The sequence below is a fragment of the Artibeus jamaicensis genome, unplaced genomic scaffold, assembly GCF_021234435.1.
Source record: "Artibeus jamaicensis isolate MK-2021 breed Jamaican fruit bat unplaced genomic scaffold, CSHL_Jam_final scaffold_2172, whole genome shotgun sequence".
Taxonomy (NCBI): Eukaryota; Metazoa; Chordata; class Mammalia; order Chiroptera; family Phyllostomidae; genus Artibeus; species Artibeus jamaicensis.
In genome coordinates, this window is record NW_026522031.1 from 3,722,098 (window position 1) to 3,739,892 (window position 17,795).

Consider the following 17,795-nt stretch of genomic DNA (forward strand, 5'->3'; position numbering starts at 1 on the left):
CCCCTAATTCTATATTGTGACTATGTTATTATAGCTATACATGTTAATGACTGTTACATTGTCTTTGTAGGCTGTTACCTTTATTATTATCCCATATCTCTCATTATACCAATTCATTTTGCCTTAAATAAATGTAAACACGGATATCTGCCTCTTATTCTATTGTTGCATCAACTACTTAAATATTTGCAGAGGATATGTTCTTCATTGACATTACCCCAGTCTGTCTTGGTGATTATGTTTGCATACTGTATATAGCTGTATTTTATGGGTTTAAAAAATCAATGTGAAAATAAGAGAATCTAATCTCTTTGTACTTAATGTAAATATTGAGACATTTAGACCTCTAAGCACTTGGGTTTTCTGGGTACCATCTTTTCCTTGGCTTTTATGCTTCTTTCCTCTGACAGCTTTATAAAAAGAGGCTGCTGCTCATTGTCTGGCCTAGCTCCCCCTTAATTTTGCCTCTGATGTTTTGCCCTCCATTGGAGATCAAACTTCTAAATTTCTTGAGTATTTTCACCCAGGGTACAAGTAATACAGATGCATACACCACAATAACAGGATCACCCTGAAAAGCACCAGGTAACTTTAGAAATATTTTACACTGCTTTTCTGTTCTTCCACTTTCATTCCTGCTCAGATGTTTTTGTTTCCATTTCCAGGCATTTGTGTAAGAGTCTTAATTTCAGAGTGTTTTTTCTCACTTCTCTTTGAATCAGATGGGAACCCAACAGGGAACAGAAACCATGCTGGTGTTGTACGATAGTAGAGAGACTTTCATACAACACAATGGTTACAAGGATACTGGGGAACTACAACAGTAAACACAGAGCTCTAGGATGAATAAGCAGAAGTGTGTGAAGCCATCCATAGGGTTCAAGGGAACAGAAAAGAGGCTGGGTAATTAGAATACAAAAGGGCAGGAGAGTACGGGTTCAGACTTGACCCTATGAGGAGAAGGGGTGCCCCAGCAGCACTATGGCCCCAGCAGGGAAAGACAAGGCTGGCTCTGGGAAGCTGAGTAACTAAGGCTGGGCAGGGGGCCTTCACTGCTACTACTGAGAGCTGTTGGGCAAGGCTGACAAGTGCAATGAGCAGACAGGAAGGAGCAAGGTCCTTTTCCCTGGTCCAGGCTCCCAGTCTGCTTTAGAGCTTCCTACCTACACAACGTAAGCAATTGGAAGCCACTAAAAGCAGTAATCTTCCCTGGCTGGTGTGGCTCAGCAGGTTGAGGAATAGCCCCATAAACAGAAAGTCCCAGAGTTCCGTTCCTGTTCAGGGCCCATATCATATTTAGGTTGTGGGTTTCGTCCCAGTCGGCACACATACAAGAGGCAACCAATGGATGTTTCTTATTTATGTTTCTCTGCTTCTGTCCCTCCCCTCTCCTCTCTCTAAAAAGTCAATAAGCATGTCCTTTCATGAGGATTAAAAATAAAAATCGATAGTCCCAATGTCCCAATTTCGTTAAGAGAAATTGCAAAATGGACACCAGATGCTGGGCTCTCAAGTTCATCAATAAAGAACAACCTCTACATCACTCATACTCAGAGTTCATTAAGGGACAGACACAAGAATTACTTAAAAACACTAATAGGAAGGTGAGGATTAGATGTGATGCACAAAGATGTTTGCTGAATCCTTACCTTGAAGTGAACATGCTAGCTACTCACAGGCAGCACTGTGAGCCACAGGCCCTCCCTCTGAGGTGCAGTGTACCTCGCACTGACAGTGCAGACACAGAAGAGAACATGTGCTGCTCACTAATGGTGGAAGACCAGAGGGAAGGAGGGCTCTACAGTGACAGTGACTCAGCAAAAGTTGGACGTTGGTACTTTCTGATACATGCATCCATAAAGCAGAATGATAATGGGACATTCCTCCTGGACTGGTTAGGATGGCTGGATGAGATGTTGTGTGTTGAGTGCTATCCATGTGCAGTGCACAGCACTGGGTGAGGGAGCGACAAATATGGTAGCTGTTCTCATAAGACCCATCTAAACTTCATATTCAGTGAGCTCTGCTGCCCACAGGAGGTAAGCAAGAGTTGGCTGGCTTTTCAAAATGATCTTTTATGCTATAGTATGTACAATAAAGACAGAGATGAAATTAGAGAGATTTTCTTACATTTTACAAACTTGAGTATGTGAATTTATTTCTAATTTTTAAATTTTCTTGTATATTTAATTTAAGTATAGTTGGTGTACAGGCTAGTACAGGTTAGACCATTTCAGGTGTAAACATAGTGATCTGACATCTCCAATCCTTCCTACAGAATAAAGCACAATTTTTTAAAGTTATAATCAATCATCATCCTACCACCCTAAAACCATTACTATGGTATTTTATGTCATAGATTTCTCTATTTGGTGTGTATATGTACCATAATTGCAATTATACAGGATTTGCAATTATTGGTTCACATTTTTGTTTTAAATTTTATAATAACTCTTTCCTATATATCTGCAAAATCTCTCTTAGTATCATTTTAATGACTATAAACAGCTCATTGAGTTAATGTGGAATAATTGAGAATTTATCCTTTTGTTAAAATTTTGTATACGATTTGCACTATTAAAGATAATTTTAGTGAGAAAAAAAGAGCCACATTCAGTAATCATCACTCCCCAAGTGAAGGGCACACACTAACTCTTCTGACCAAGTCTCCTGTTCACTCTCAGTGTCAGATAGAAAAAATCTCTAGAAGTAAGTGGCCACCCTCACCTTGAAGCAGGTTACAAGGTACACTTTATGGTAACATCCTCAGAAGCCACCTAGATGTGTGGGACGCATCCCCAACCACTGGATTTGAGAAGTAGAAGGAATAAGAAAAAGTCAACCTGCCAGCAAGGCAGGAGAGCCAGCCACAGTCTACTAGTCATTTACAGCATCTCGTAAAATGCCCTGTGTCAGAATAACCATTCTCATGGGGGAAATGACACAGCCCTGGAGTAACCAGGGTGAATGTGCTGGTGAAAGACACTGGAGAACATGTAAACAGTCTGTACATCTACATAATTCATAGCTCAACAACTCAAAAGTTCCTGGAGACCATACACAGCCCAAATTGTTTCTCTGGGACCCAATGCCCAGCAGTTTGCCCCCAAGGTTGTAAACAGTGAGCTCGGTTCCCACACTGTCTGCAGGTTTCTCCTCCTGCCCTTTCTCCTACACACCCTGTATTAATTTTGTTCCTTCACTCAGCCTGCTCCTTCACTCCCCAGTAGGAGTCTGTAATTTTCATGTGAAATATCTCTGCATCATGCAACTAGAGCTCCCTGAGATGGACTTTAAGTGGCAAGTACAATCTGGGAGAACGGACAAGCAGCCCTGTGGGTTTGCAGGACCACATCCTTCCAATGCAGCTTTTTCTCCCTTCCCAAATCCTATGACATGCAGTTACTGAGTTTACACAGTTAGGGTACAGATGGAGAAAGACGGTATTCAACCTTTGGGACCCAGAATAGAAATTAATATAATGTTTTAAGTTCACAAATATTTAATTCAGTGAGCAATAAAAATATAGCCGATTTAAATCAATGAGTGTAAACTATGGAAAGCTTCCTTCAGAGGAGGAAGGAAGGTCTGATCTCCCATCACGAACCACTGCAGAAGAGAGCAATGAGCTTCTCTAGATTCAGGTGGTAGCTGAGCACTTAGGCTGGGGATTCAAATGTCACTGCAATTAGCACTGACTGTCCTCCCACAGTGCTCTCCAAAGGGCACTCCTGATGTCTGCATTTCTCAAGCTGCAGACCAGCGGGTTCACCTTGCGGTTGAAAAGGGTCAGAACAGGAAAAGGATCTTATGCTGCTCCTCAGTATAGTGTGATGTTTGGGGGCCATGGACACAATGATGGCACTGCCAAAACAGAGCCTAACCATGCCCAGGTGGGAGGAGCAAGTGGTGAAGGCCTTCTTGTGACCTTCCCCTGACTGGATCCTCAGGATGGCAAGGGGGATGCACGTGGAGGACACCAGCACCAAGCACAGGGTCCCCACGAAGAAAGAAGTTCAGGAGAAGCTGACCAGTTAATCCACAGATGCTAGTCAATGGGACATCTTTAGTCTAGATGGATGGCCCCAGTGACCAGTAATCCAGAGCCCTGGTCAGGAGGACCTCAGATTAGCCCCTCTGGCCCTGACTCCAGGTTCACCACTCAACCATTAGGTGATATATTATCTTTCAGGGTAGATATTTTTACAGCAAAGACCAGCACAATTCCTTGCTCATTTTGCAGTTGCATTTCCAATTTTAAGTAAATGAACACTTAGGTATTCTGGCTTATGCATCATTCCATGGTACTTTGGAGAATAAGATGCAGTCCCTGAAGAAATTTTTCAAAATGGATCTAAACAGTGAAAAACAGACTCACAACCAAGTTGACCTCATTGAAGCAAGACTCAATAACAGAAACAAATCCCTTCCCAACAGCAAGAGATGAGGAACTTTTTTTTAAATAACTATCATTGATAAACTCTCAAATCACCTGGACAAAAAACAAATCTAAAGCATGAATCAGAAACTCCTCATACAAGACATGAAGCACCCAAGCAGGTTGAAGGTGATGAGCTATGAGAAGATTTTACCATGAAAACCTGCTTCGGGAGAAAGGGCAGGATCAATAAGAAGGGGCACATTCAACATAAAATCCTATAAGGAGAAAATTAAACTGTTACTGATCATCTCAGCCTTCCTCCACCTCACTCTGCCAGCACCTAACATCTTGGTTTCTTGTCTGTACTCTCTCCATCCCCACCACAAAAAACATAGCCTCTGAGCCTCAGGAATCATACATATTCAGTGAGCACATGCTAGCCACCTGACCCTGTCCTTAATGCTATGCTCAGTGAGACACACAGGTAAGACACAGAGTTAGTTTATTTGGCTTCACATTCTGTTGTAATAAATAAGTTCTCACACTCACCAGGAATTGTGACTATATTGATAATAAGTAATACATAATTTACACAATAACAAACATGTTAATTGTCCTGAAATGAAAACTCACTCCATGATATACCCCACTATAATTTTCTTTGGCTAGGGAAATTACTCCATATATTCCATCTAATTAATAAAAATGATTTTCTTCTTTTTCTAATTTGTATTTTCCAAGTAAATCTTTTCACATGAATAATTATTCAATTATCCAATAAATTGGATCATTTTATTATCCAATAAAATTTAACCAAATCTTAAATACATTTAAATAATCAGTGTAGAAAATGTACACCTAGTTTTCCCCTGAATCTATTCATATGAATTGTGAATGATGAGCATGTATGTTTAGCATTAATGGGAAGTATTTTTTCCAATACTTAAATGAAAAGAGGCAGTAACAGAGGGACAGTCAACAAAGAACAGGGTGCTACAACCCATGGAATGGATGGTAAAATAAAAGAAGGCAACCTAGTTAGTGCCCACATTTGGACTCAGCGACCTCAGAAGGGGAAGCACCTGCAGGTTAGGCAGGGTTCTGCTTTCTAGGAGGTCCTGTGGGAGCTGCAGATCCTCTCCTTTGTTTTTGGTTGACTATGGGGCAGGATCCTCAGAAAAGGGGTTTTGGTCTCCATTGGGCTTGACCTAGTTGGCAACCCTAGGGCCTCACTGGAGGGCAGGCACTGACATGCAGTGCATGCACCCCCCACACCCCACCCCCCAGTGGAAAGGAGACAGAGTAACTCTCTTCTCCTGCTTCTTTTCTTGCCCCCACAGGATGCACAGTTAGACCCACAGACAGCCACAGAGCACTGCACTGAGATGACGCCACTCACTACAGAATCCAGATACTCAGTGATGTCTAAATGTCATGCATCACAGCACTGCCCTGGTCCCCAAATCTGGTCCCTAAACCTGGTCCAGGTGAACCCATAAGGAAGCAGAACCAGTGTGACAAGGAGTAAGTTCCTGACATTAACCTTGGTATTTAAGCTGGGTCCAATGAGTTGCAGCAGAACTGGCAGGAAAGGACCCAGGAAAACAGCAGAGTCCAAGTGAAAACTCAAATTGTTGTGCTGTAGGCAGCTGGTTATGGAGGCATCAGGTGGTGGCCTAGGGACTCCAAAGTATGGTCAAGATGTCCCCATGGGGCTTATTAGAACCTGGCTGAGGAAGGGTTTTCCAGGGCACAAAGCATTGGAGGTACCCTCTAATCTCTATCCCGAAGTGGAGAGATTCGGAGTCCAGCCCTTCCAGGGAGGGGAGGAAATACCCTCTACAAGGTGGTTTCCCCTCAAAGCTTCATGCCTCTTCTGGGACCGGGAAAGAATTTGCTACCTAAGACTCTGTCATATTTATTTGTACTCTGCTGTACTCTCATACTGAACATAATGCAGTCAAAATGTAATTTTGGAAATCTCATATCAATAAAGCATGCAGTTCACAACTAATTCATTCCTTACTGTGTGATTCCTGACTTTCTGGAATCACGACCTGAACTTGGGAAAACTGAGCAGTTAATCAAGTTTTGGGAACATGTCCACCTGTGCTCTAACTCTACATTTCCATGCCAATGAGAAGAAACACATTCAGAAACACCAAAAATGGCTTCTGATCATATGAGAAGCCTGATACATACTGGGAAATCCATAAATATTGGCACCTGTCTTCTTCCCTGTTTGTTTGATGTTACAGGTGATCTTCAGAAAATCTGAAACTGAAACACAGGTGACAAAACTAGTAGCCAACTGATCCTGTGAAAACAGTAGTTTAGGATACAGTTTTTCAAGTTTGTCATCATCTGACCATCAGTTATAAAAATAAAAAAATTAGAACAAAGACATTAAAAAATTAAATATAAATGCTTATGGTACCAAACAAACTTTAACCCATGGAAATGCATCATCTCAAAATGACATCTTTTCTATGGCATAATCAAGGTGACATTCCTTTACTTGTGAACAACTTCTAAAAGTAGACAGAGTAAAACATACAGATGTACAGAACAAATACACACAAAGGACATGGACACACACAACACAGCCAGCTCTTAACTGCAATAAACATGTTCTCAGGTATGTATGTTATCCTTCATCACTGGGCACTTCCTATCATCACAGCTCTCATTTCAACCTGCATTTATAGCTCCTGCGGTTCTAGCAAGGTCCTCTAGAATGTGATTATACTTTCTATTTGAAAGCAGAATGAGAAAAAATCAACACACTGATCATTTAAACAACTCCCAAACTAAAATGACCTAAAAATCAGTTTTTAAGTTGTTGGTTTTTCACTGATATGGTAAATATCCAACTCAAAAATGGATACTCAGAAAGTAATGACAGTCCTACAATTGACAGAAAATTGTTGTAAATTGTTATTAATCATAGTTACAGAGTAATTGTATGTTAAAAGGTAAAAAAGTCCCATGTTTTATGTGGAATCTTGAAAAATGAGAAGAGAAGCCAAAGTTGTTAGAGCTCATTGAGCACATCTGGCTGGGTTCTGATTACGAGAACTGGGATTCAGGGGGGCTTATTTTTCTCTGCGGTTTTGAAAAACTACCTTTCCATATTGTTCAATTCTATTTTTCCTGATTCTGGGTTCCTTGACCAATGTTTTTACTTATTTATTTATTTTTTAAATTTTTGTGGGTTTTTTTATCCCCTTTATCCCCTCCTCCTTGCACCCCACCACCCTACGGAATCCCGCGCCCCCCAGCCCTTAGTTCATGTCCATGGGCTGTACATATAAGTTATTTGCCTTCTCCATTTTCTGTACTGTTCTTAGCCTCCCCCTGTCTATTTTGTGCCTACCTTTTATGCTTCTTCCATTTTTTGTACTGTTCTTAGCCTCCCCCTGTCTATTTTGTGCCTACCTTTTATGCTTCTTATTCCCTGTACCTTTTCCTCCCATTCTCCCCTCCCCACTGATAACCCTCCAAATAATTTCCGTTTCTGTTCTAGTTACTTGCTTAGTTTTTTTTTTTCGTTTTTAGATTCAGTTGTTGATAGTTGTGAGTTTGTTGTCATTTTACTGTTCAAGTCATGTTTTTATTTTTTATACATTTCTCAGATTTTTGACGAGAGACCTGGGGCATTGTGGACAATGGGAGTAAAGACTCCTTTTCCTGGGAAGAAGTGTCCCTGCTTCTGAAGGCGGAGATTGACCCCTTGGGTGGCCAAGCAGCTGAGAAGCGAAGAAAAGACCTACCTGCCCTGAAGCAAAGTCAGAGCACACAGCACCAGGTCCGGTCTGATCAGGTCGGGTCTGGCAGGGTAGGGTCTGGTCGCAGTGTCCACTCCTCCCGCCCCTTTGCACCTACCCTGTGTCGCCGGAGGCCATAGAGAAGGCGCCTCTGCTGTAGGGAGGTCTCTGCAGGCTGCGGGGTGGGGGGCACTGGGGGCTCCAGCACGGGCTCTGAGAGCGTTCTGGCCTCAGAGACCTAAGCCCTTGACATTACAGTCCCCATGACTCGGGCCATCAAGCGCTAAACACCTGCCCCAGCTGCGGATGTCCATTGAGGTGAGGCCCCGCCCCTTGCCCTCTGACCTCTCTCTTCCAGCCAGACTCCAGCATGAGCACCTTTCATCTGGGCCTGTCCAGGGAGAGGCAGAAGCTTCTGTCTCAAGTTACCTTCTAGTGGGCTGGAGCTGGGGAGGAGTGGGCAGAGAGGAGTGGTTCTCCCTGTGCCCTGCTCTCTTTTCACTTGTTGGCCCATCCCCCAGGCCCTCTCCACAGGCAACTTGCGCTGTCAGCTTCTTCTCTCAGGCCACTGCTACCATTTCCTGCCCAGTTGCCATCACCCAGTGGTTTTCCCTTTCAGCTGTAATGAAGATTCCGCTGGGCTGGGACCACCCCTCCACTCCTGCACCTGCCCTGGGCCCTGATCGCAGGATGTTCCATCAGGATGCGGCACTTTTACCATCTGGCCATTACATCCAGCCCAGGAGGCAGTGTCCTCCACCGAAGGCCATGGGGACTCCTCTGGGGATCCTCCCAGCAGTGACCCGGAAAAATCCTCCAAGGAAGCCCATGCTGTGTGCTCCTAATTCCATGATGTGTGGACACTCCAGAACTATCCCCATCCCTCCTCCAGGTCACATATTTTCTTTCCCACATTCACCACCTGAGCAAGTAAGTCAAGGCTGTGAAACCAGGACCATCCAGAATCACCCACTTTCTTTCCCAGAGGAGATAAAGGGAAGGTCCAAGAAGAGCTCCCAAAGAACCAAGACATCACACAAAGACCAGCGAAGACTCAATCAGAGCAGCTCCCTTAGTGATTCAAATCTATTACCAACATCTAGGTCCCTGGAGACCAATGGCATCCCCAGTTCCCACAAGCAGTCCTGGGTTCCTGGACCTGCGTCCCAAGCACTCAAAAGACAGAGTGAGTGGGCATGCTCAGCTGTCTCCCAGGGGCTCCTGCTCCTGGGTATATGAGAGATGGCCAGGGGTTTACAGCTCACACAGCCCTGAGGGAGTTATCCTACCTCCTCTGAACCTGAGTCAGATGCAGTGGCGCTCTCTGACCCAACCCCATGTGGCTCCCTGCTGCAAGGGACCCACAAAGGACGTGCTGGGTGAAGACCACCCGCCCAGCTTGCCAGGTTTGCAGATGTTGGGGAAGGACATGTACCGTGTCCTAGAGACCGGTCATCAAGTATCGTATTTTTAGGACTATAATACACACCAGACCATAAAACGCACCCAAGTTTTAGAGGAAGAAAATAGGATAAGAATTTTGAAGCAAAAAATGTGGTAAGGTGTTTAATAATATAAATAACACTATATTTCTGCGGGCCCCCCACAGCAAGCCAGGTAAGCCACATTCAGACTATAGGACACACACCCCTTTTCCTCCCAAATCTGGGGGGGAGTACATCCTAAAGTCTGAAAAATATGGTACCTATTCTCCACTGGCCTCTGCCAGCAGGTAGCCCTGCACATAGAACATCTCCTCATCACTTTTGCTACCACCACCACTCCTGCTGTGAGACTAAGAGAAGCTGCTTCCCAACCTACACTTCCTTGTATTTCTCTGGGCAAACACCTGCTCACCTGCAAGAACACTGAGTGTGTCAGGTGGGACACGAACTTGGAGTAGAAAACAGAGATCATAGGTGCCTGCAGTGCCACTCAGACTGTCCCTTCTTTGTCTTCACCACACACCTGCACCTGGTCACTCAAACTTGCCAGGTCCCTGCTAATACCAACAATGTGGCTCCCCCAGGACCTGTTTGTCACTGCACCTTCTCTGATGTCAAATATTGATCAGGACACAAGAGACACATTCCCTCACCCACATCGCACTGGTCACATTGAGTCTCTTCATTCTAATCACATTTTGGGAATTCTACTTCAACAGAATATAGTCCTTGTTCATTCATTCATTCATAACCACACAGCTCCTGGTTTTGACTCCACATACCTGCTAGCACTTGTTCTTCTTCCTGTGGTGCTTTGTGGAAATGAATCCCTAAAACATTGAGTGTAGAGCTACCCCCTTCCCTTGTTTTAGCCAGCCACCATCCAGTCTTTTTGGAAGTACACCAGTTTATACTCCCAAACCCATCTCCTCTATGGCTATCCCTTCCTTCATCACTACCAAGCCCTCTGCATATCTGACCTCTGAGCCTATGTTAGACCCTGACATCACTGACATGGACACTACCCCACTTCCTGTGCTGTTCAGTCCAGATCTTCTCCAGGCTCCCGTGTAAGACCCCTCCTCCCTTCCCAAGTCTGATGCACTGTGCAGCTGAGGCTCCCCACAGTCTTTTCTGTCAGCCCATCTGCATCAAAGAACCCCTGCCTCCCCCAATCCATTGCAATGGCCCCCAAACCACCCAAGTCCACATTAGGGACCCCTGATGCTCAGCAGAAGAGATCTCTGAAGCCAGTACTCCTGTTAGCACCAGACTACCCCTCAGGGGTTTCGTAGTCACGAGTGTTCATGTAGACAGCACCTCTGAAGACTTGAACCCTGCCATGGACACCTGCATTATGGATGCTGCTCCTCCTTCCCAGGCTGTGATTTTCCATTTTCCCTGTGACTCTGGGGAGAACAACTCCTGACTACCACCGCACTACCTAACTCTGAGAACACACCACCCAGTGGCAGCTTTCCCTTGGCTGTTGTGTCTGTATATTTACCTAAAAAAATTAGCAGAGAGATCCAAGTTTCCTACTCTCCCTACGATTCAGGGACCACCTCTCAGCCCATATCTGGAGCCAGTGATCGTCAGCAGGCTAAAACATCTGGGCTGAACAACTTCTGCAGCCCAGCTTGCCAGAGGCAGCACAGCACTCTCAAGTAGTGCCAGTTTACAATGGCCGGACCCCACATTTGATCCCACTGTCTACACCAAGCTGACCATGGGTGACAACCCACATGCTGTCCCCATTGGCCCATTCTTTTTGTTAATCCTCCTTTCTCTTGTGTCTTCACTCTTTAACTCAGCTGTGGAGGAAGAACTGACATGCACCGTGACGTGTTGAGCCAGTTGTAATGATGCACAATTTTTTGTGCATCGGGGATGTGGCAGTAGTCATATGTTATGAGCAGGTGCTGACTCCTGAAATCTTGTTTTGAGTGTAGGGGATGATAATCCAGGAAGAAGTAAGGTCCAGAGAAGGGAGAGGTGGAGTGACTCACCTTTGCCCCTTCCTTCTCCTTATCTATAAAAGGAGGCAGAGAATGTCTGCTTCACAGTGCAATTGGTAACATGTAAACAGGTTAATATTTGGGAAACACCCAGCAGAATCCTCAGCCTAAAGGAAATGTATCCTTTTCCCTGTTTCTCAGCTCTTTGAAGATGGTGACTCTTGTTAAAAGAATATATGAAGAAGTTATAAGAGCAAAATATAATTTGTTTAGTAGAATCCTAAAACTCACATATTAAAACTGTTAAAGCAGCACAATTTACAATAGCCAAGAGTTGGAAGCAACCTAGGTGCCCATCAGTAAATGAATGGATCAAAAAATTGTGGTACATATACACAATGGAATTCTATGCTGCAGAGAGAAAGAAGGAGCTACTACCATTTGCAACAACATGGATAGAACTGGAAAGCATTATGCTGAGTGAAATAAGCCAGGCGCTGAAAGACAAATACCATATGATCTCACCTTTAACAGGAAGCTAAACAACAAAACAAACAAGCAAGCAGAAAAAAAAAAAACAAAGACACTGAAATAGAGAACAAGGGGATAGTGACCAGAGGGGAGAAGGAAGGGAAGTTAAGGGGAAAAAGGGGGAGGGATTTGGAGGAACAAATAGGAAGGACACAGGGATGAGAACTAAGGGGGGTGGAAATGGGAGGGAGGTGGGGAGCAAGGGGCGGGGGAGGCTGGGATGGGAAAAATAGACAAAAAACTGTACTTGAAAAATAACTAAATAAAATTAAAAAAATAAAGAAAAAATAAAATAAAAAGCAATTCAATTTGCAATCTCACAAAAATAATAATAAAATACCTACAATAAAAAAAAAGAAGAAGAAGCTAAAGGTCAATTAAAAAAAAAAGAAATCTCTCATGTATACTCAAACTTTTCCTGCAGTTTCTCAACAAAATACAGTTTTGCTATGTTTTGTTTTATTCTTTCATTTTTCAGTCCAAGCCCCTTCTTACACCTGCTGAAGGACATCTCTATAATTCACCTGCACCAGATACATTTGCAGAAGCTTGTGGGGGGGTTGTTTTATTTTTTAAAGTATTTTTGAACTGATGTTAGGGAACTATTTTTTCCAGAAGTATTTTTTTTTGTATTTTTGGACTAACATAGAGTGAATGCCATCCCCTAACTTTTTTAACGGGCCCTTGTGGAAATATTCTAAATTCAGAAAACCTATGGCTCATATTCTGTGTGATAGAAATTGTCCCATGTTTTCCTCTTCTTCCTTTTTAGGGTTTTAACATTAACACAGGGTATACACACAGTTTAGAGAAAATAGTAATTTTTCAAGGTATAGTTAAAAAGCCATTTTCTAATTTTAAAATTACCTGGGGTTTTTTTTTGTACCTTTAAAACAATAATTCCATAGTGGTTTTTGCTACACTTAGAGCCAATATCACTTGTTTAAATTTGTTTGTATATTGAGGTTGGGGGTACAGAGCAACATTTGTGGATTTCTGGGGCTGGAAATGTCCTGTTACTATGGAGATGAGAAGACTAATGGCCAGAGTCAAAATGTTTTGCCCAAATGAGTGGAATAGTCAATAAGTAGAAGAGATAGTCAGCAATGGGGCTTTTTGAGGACTAAGAGGAAGATAGGAGGGTAGAAGAGAAAAGGTTCCCTTTAGCCTCCCAATTTCTTGGGAGAAGAAAGATACAAATTAGTAATAGTATATGAGAAAATTAGGGGGCAAAATAGATCTAGAGGAAGCAGATAGTACATGATCACATGATACTACAAGTGCAGAGGGGGAGAGAATTCAAAAGACACTATAATTACCATGCTAAAGAAATCACTGTTATATTGTGCCCACCACATAGGTCCAGAACTTGTGTTAAAGCAAAGTAAGTGCCTCTTCCATATCATTCTTACTGGTTGGGTCCAGAAGAAGTGATTTGTAGCCCCTGGAGCTGGTGTCCTTTGGAATTTCATTGAGGTTCCTGCAGGTGTTCATCAGACTTGGTTCTGAGTGAGGGTCTGCAATGTTCCGTCAAGCTATTTCCGGCCGTTAATGCTTCCTTCCTTTCACCATATTTTCTTACTCCCATAACATTTTATGTGGTCATCATGCTAATGGGCAGTTGTCACCTACATCCAGCTCTGTCATCTGAACTCTGGGAAAGGCAACTCTCCCTAGTAATTGAGTCATATTTATTCTAAACACCAGTTCTCTCTAATCAAAAGGTGCAGAATGAAATGAAACAACACAAAGATTCTGACATTTCTGCCTCTCACATAAAACGTTTCATATCATTAAACTTTGCTTTTCACAAAAATAGATTTATTAGGCTCACATGCACGTGGTTTTTCAGATCGAATGTTGTCATCTTCAGCGGTGACACTCCGGAGCACAGAGTTGGCTCTACCCATAGTCCTTCCTGCATTTCCCCATAGGGGACTTATCCAAGGTGAGTATTCCATTTTGTCAGAGGTGCCCTCTTGTAGCAGCACATATTATGGGATTGTTAGCATATACTCACAGCAATAAGGGCAATGAATATTACAAAGGAATTTAAGAGGAGGTTAGAGAGAAGTATTCTTCACAGAACAGAAACAGATGTTGGGTAGTGCTGGGAGCTGGCTGTAGGAGTCTGTGGCTGTCTGCCCCTCTGCTTCCCACTATATGACTCTTGTCTCAGGGCTCGTGTTCTCTGCGACAAGAGAGTTCTGCCTGTGCTCCAAGTTCTAGACAGTGCCCCATCTTAAGGACAGAATCTGATTAATACATATTCTTGATATCAGAAATCTAAGACATGAGATGTTGAGTACTTACATTACCATTCCCCCTAAATCTCACAGAGAACAAATCTTCCACCCTCAAAACTCTCCCTGGTATCCCTCATTTGGCTCTCTGTGTCCACATCACTCTCTGCAGGGCACCCTTGACCTCTGCATTCCTCAGGCTGTAGATCAGCGGGTTCAGCATGGGGTTGAAAAGGCTGTAAAACAGAGAAAGGACTTTCTGCTGCTCCTCAGGCTGGCTGGATTTGGGAGCCATGTACATGACAATGGCGCTGCCAAAGAAGAGCCCGACCACGCAGAGGTGGGAGGTACAGGTGGAGAAGGCCTTCCTGTAGGCCTCCCCAGACTGGATCCTTAGCACAGCTAAGAGGATGCGTGTGTAGGAGACCAGCACCAAGCACAGGGGCCCCACTAAGATAAACACACAGGCAGCAAAGATGACAAGCTGGTTGAGCCCAGTGTCAGCACAGGCCAGCTTGAGGACAGACAGGATCTCACAGAAGAAGTGGTTGACTTCACGAGGCCCACAGAAGGGCAGCCTCAGGATGAGAACCACATGGACCAGAGCCAGGAGGGAGCCACATGCCCAGGATGTGACAGCCAGGACCATGCAGACTCTCCAGCTCATGATGACAGAGTAATGGAGGGGGTGGCAGATGGCCACATACCGATCATAGGACATCATTACCAAGATGAGACATTCTGTGTGAGCAAAAGCCATGTATAAAAAGGTCTGTATTATACATGGGACAAAGGAGATAGTTTTTTTCTTACTCAGAAAGTTTTCCAGCATCTTTGGGACATTGTTTGAAGCATACGAAATATCAACAATGGCCAGGTGAGAGAGGAAGAAGTACATAGGAGTGTGAAGTCGGGAGTCCAGCCAGATGAGCCCCAGGATGACCCCATTGCCCAGCAGGGTGACCGCATAGGACAGGGAGAAGAACCCAAAGAGGAGCATCTGCATCCTTGGGCTGAGTGGGAATCCCAGAAGAATGAATTCTGTGACCCATGTCTGATTTTTCATCATTTTCTGGTGACAGTGGCTGTGTGGGTCGCTGCAGTGTGCTGTGTGCTAAGAAACAAATGCAGATCTGGATCAGTTATGAAGCCAAAAGGGGTTTATGGTGTACAAGTGTGTTGACTCAGCTAGCAAACTCTTTCAGAGTCATTGTGTCAATTCCTTTCATCCACACTTAAGCAGATATTCTACAGCATTTGATTAACTTTGACTGCAAGACCCACATTTTCACCACCATAATGGCATCCACAGAGTGAATTGTTTTCCAGATCGACTAGTCCTTTCATTTTTGGGAATGACCCATAGCTATATTCTCACATAGGTTTACATGCTAATTTATGTCATTTTAAAATTTTGTTCCTATTTTCTCACTTGATTTGCTCCTATTCTATTACATGTGCAGAGTACTTTGCACTTTGCATGTGCTCAATAAATGAGCAGAGTAAATATATGAATTAATGAATTAGGGAATGAAATTTACAAATGCCTTGTCAAAGGGGTCCATTTTTCTCTGTGTCCGCTAGGTTTAGGGCTTTAGTAGATGTTGGCAGTAAGTTTTTTACTCACTGATGCTATGCAGGAGAATCTGGCTGACTCCCTCTTGTGCATCTTCTCATCTTCTTCTCTAGAGCAACATCACTAATCTGGTCGGCATTCAGAGAAGTAATTTATGGTACAGGGTCAGGGCAAGCAGTAATCTATGTAAGGAGTTAACAATATAATATTACCCCAGCCTCTTACGGGGCTTCTCCCTGGTTCTGAGTAGATGCTGTTTCTGGGACCCACCACATTTGAATAGTGCCCAATACATTTGTTGGGTGGATGGATGGATGGATGGATGTCATTACATTAGGAGTAACATCCTAAGTGTATATCTTGGAATTTAATCAAGTTCTTTGACTCTTCTTTCATTTACTCTGGCTGCCATTCTACCAACCATACAGCCACAGGGGAACCAAAAGAGAAAACCTAAAATGTCCCATAGAGGTAGACAACTACTACATGACAATTCATGAGAAACAAGATCACTCTCAATGGAGAGCTCAGATCTGCACATTCCAACCCAGTCTTAAGCCCAGAAAACTGCCTACCTGTAACTTGACCCTGTACTTCCTATTCAGTATGCTGATTTCTGGATCCCTTCCTTCCTCCAGACCCCAACTTCCTCAAATTGCCACACTTTGCCAAAGGCCCTTTACTCACTGTGGCACCAGCCTGGTCTTATCTCAGAGATATTAGATTTAGAGGGAATCGCACTGAAGTGAGGACAGATTTTGCAGGTTGGAGCTGAGGATCTCACTCCCTCCAGCAGTCTTGGAAAGAGGGACTTCACAGGTGCCGGAGTTGCCCCTGTTCTCTTGACACAGGGACTGGGGCCTGCTCACTGCCAGCACCAGCTATAAAGGTTTTAGGTGGGGCCATTTCCACTGAAACACTCCTTGATTGTTCCTGAGGGTCCCTGAGGGAGATGGGGCAAGGACACAAAAGACACAGACATCATCTCTACCTGGAGAATTAGAAGATGTTTGTCTTTCTGTCTCCATTTTTCTGGGCTCTGGGGACAGATATTCAGAAGAAAAGGAGCTGGTATTATTGACTTAATACCCAACTGGATCCATGCACATGAAGCTCATATAGTAAGAAGGACAAACATACTCATGGGACCACATTGCAAATTGTAACCCCTAAGCATTTAGAGGGTGATGGGCTCCTGGATCTCAGCCTTGCCCCAGATAGAATTAGTGGAGCTTGGAGGAAGCAGAGCATCATCCTTATGAAATAATGACTTAAAAACTGGCTTTAAACTCTTCCTCATTTCCTCCTAGATAATTCTCAGTTGGTTATTGGTAGATAAGGAAAACATTTCTATCAACCTTCCCACACTCGGTGAGAAAGATGCTGAGACCTGTTTACATAGTACCTGAGGGTTTTATATAGAGTATTGGAAGTAAGGGAAGACAGAAAACAGAGAAAGCTGGCCTTGAAGAGGTCTCTTGGGATTTAGAGGGCAGGGAATGTCAAATTCATGTCTTTACTATGATATACTCATGAAGTTCAGTGAACATTCTGGTAGAATGATGCCTTGGAATGAGGTGTCATTTTTATATAACACAAAATGCAAGTAAAGAATTTCTTGAAAATTTTCCTTATTGTCTCTCTTATGAGTCAGGCATGCATGTATATATGTGTATATTTACATGTGTTTGCTCAATGGGCAAAGTTCATTCACCAGAACAATTTTGGTTCTTTTAAAGAGAAGTGGATTTTTAATGTGTATACATTATGGTTCTCTGTTAACAAGGAAGGAAAGAAAATATGCCTATGGTTTTTGGTTTATATGCCTATGGTTTATACATCCTAATATATAATTCAAAACACACATATTTCCATTGGCAAAACAAAGAAGCTC

At 43.4% G+C, this 17,795-nt stretch overlaps 1 protein-coding gene across 1 annotated transcript; it reads right to left on the minus strand.

Annotated features, from left to right (window-relative positions):
- Positions 1-14,461: 14,461 nt before the first annotated feature.
- Positions 14,462-15,394, minus strand: LOC119052951 (olfactory receptor 2A5). The gene has a single exon (XM_037150364.2). The coding sequence runs from the start codon at positions 15,392-15,394 to the stop codon at positions 14,462-14,464; it is 933 nt and encodes a 310-aa protein (XP_037006259.2).
- Between the last annotated feature and the right edge of the window lie 2,401 nt (positions 15,395-17,795).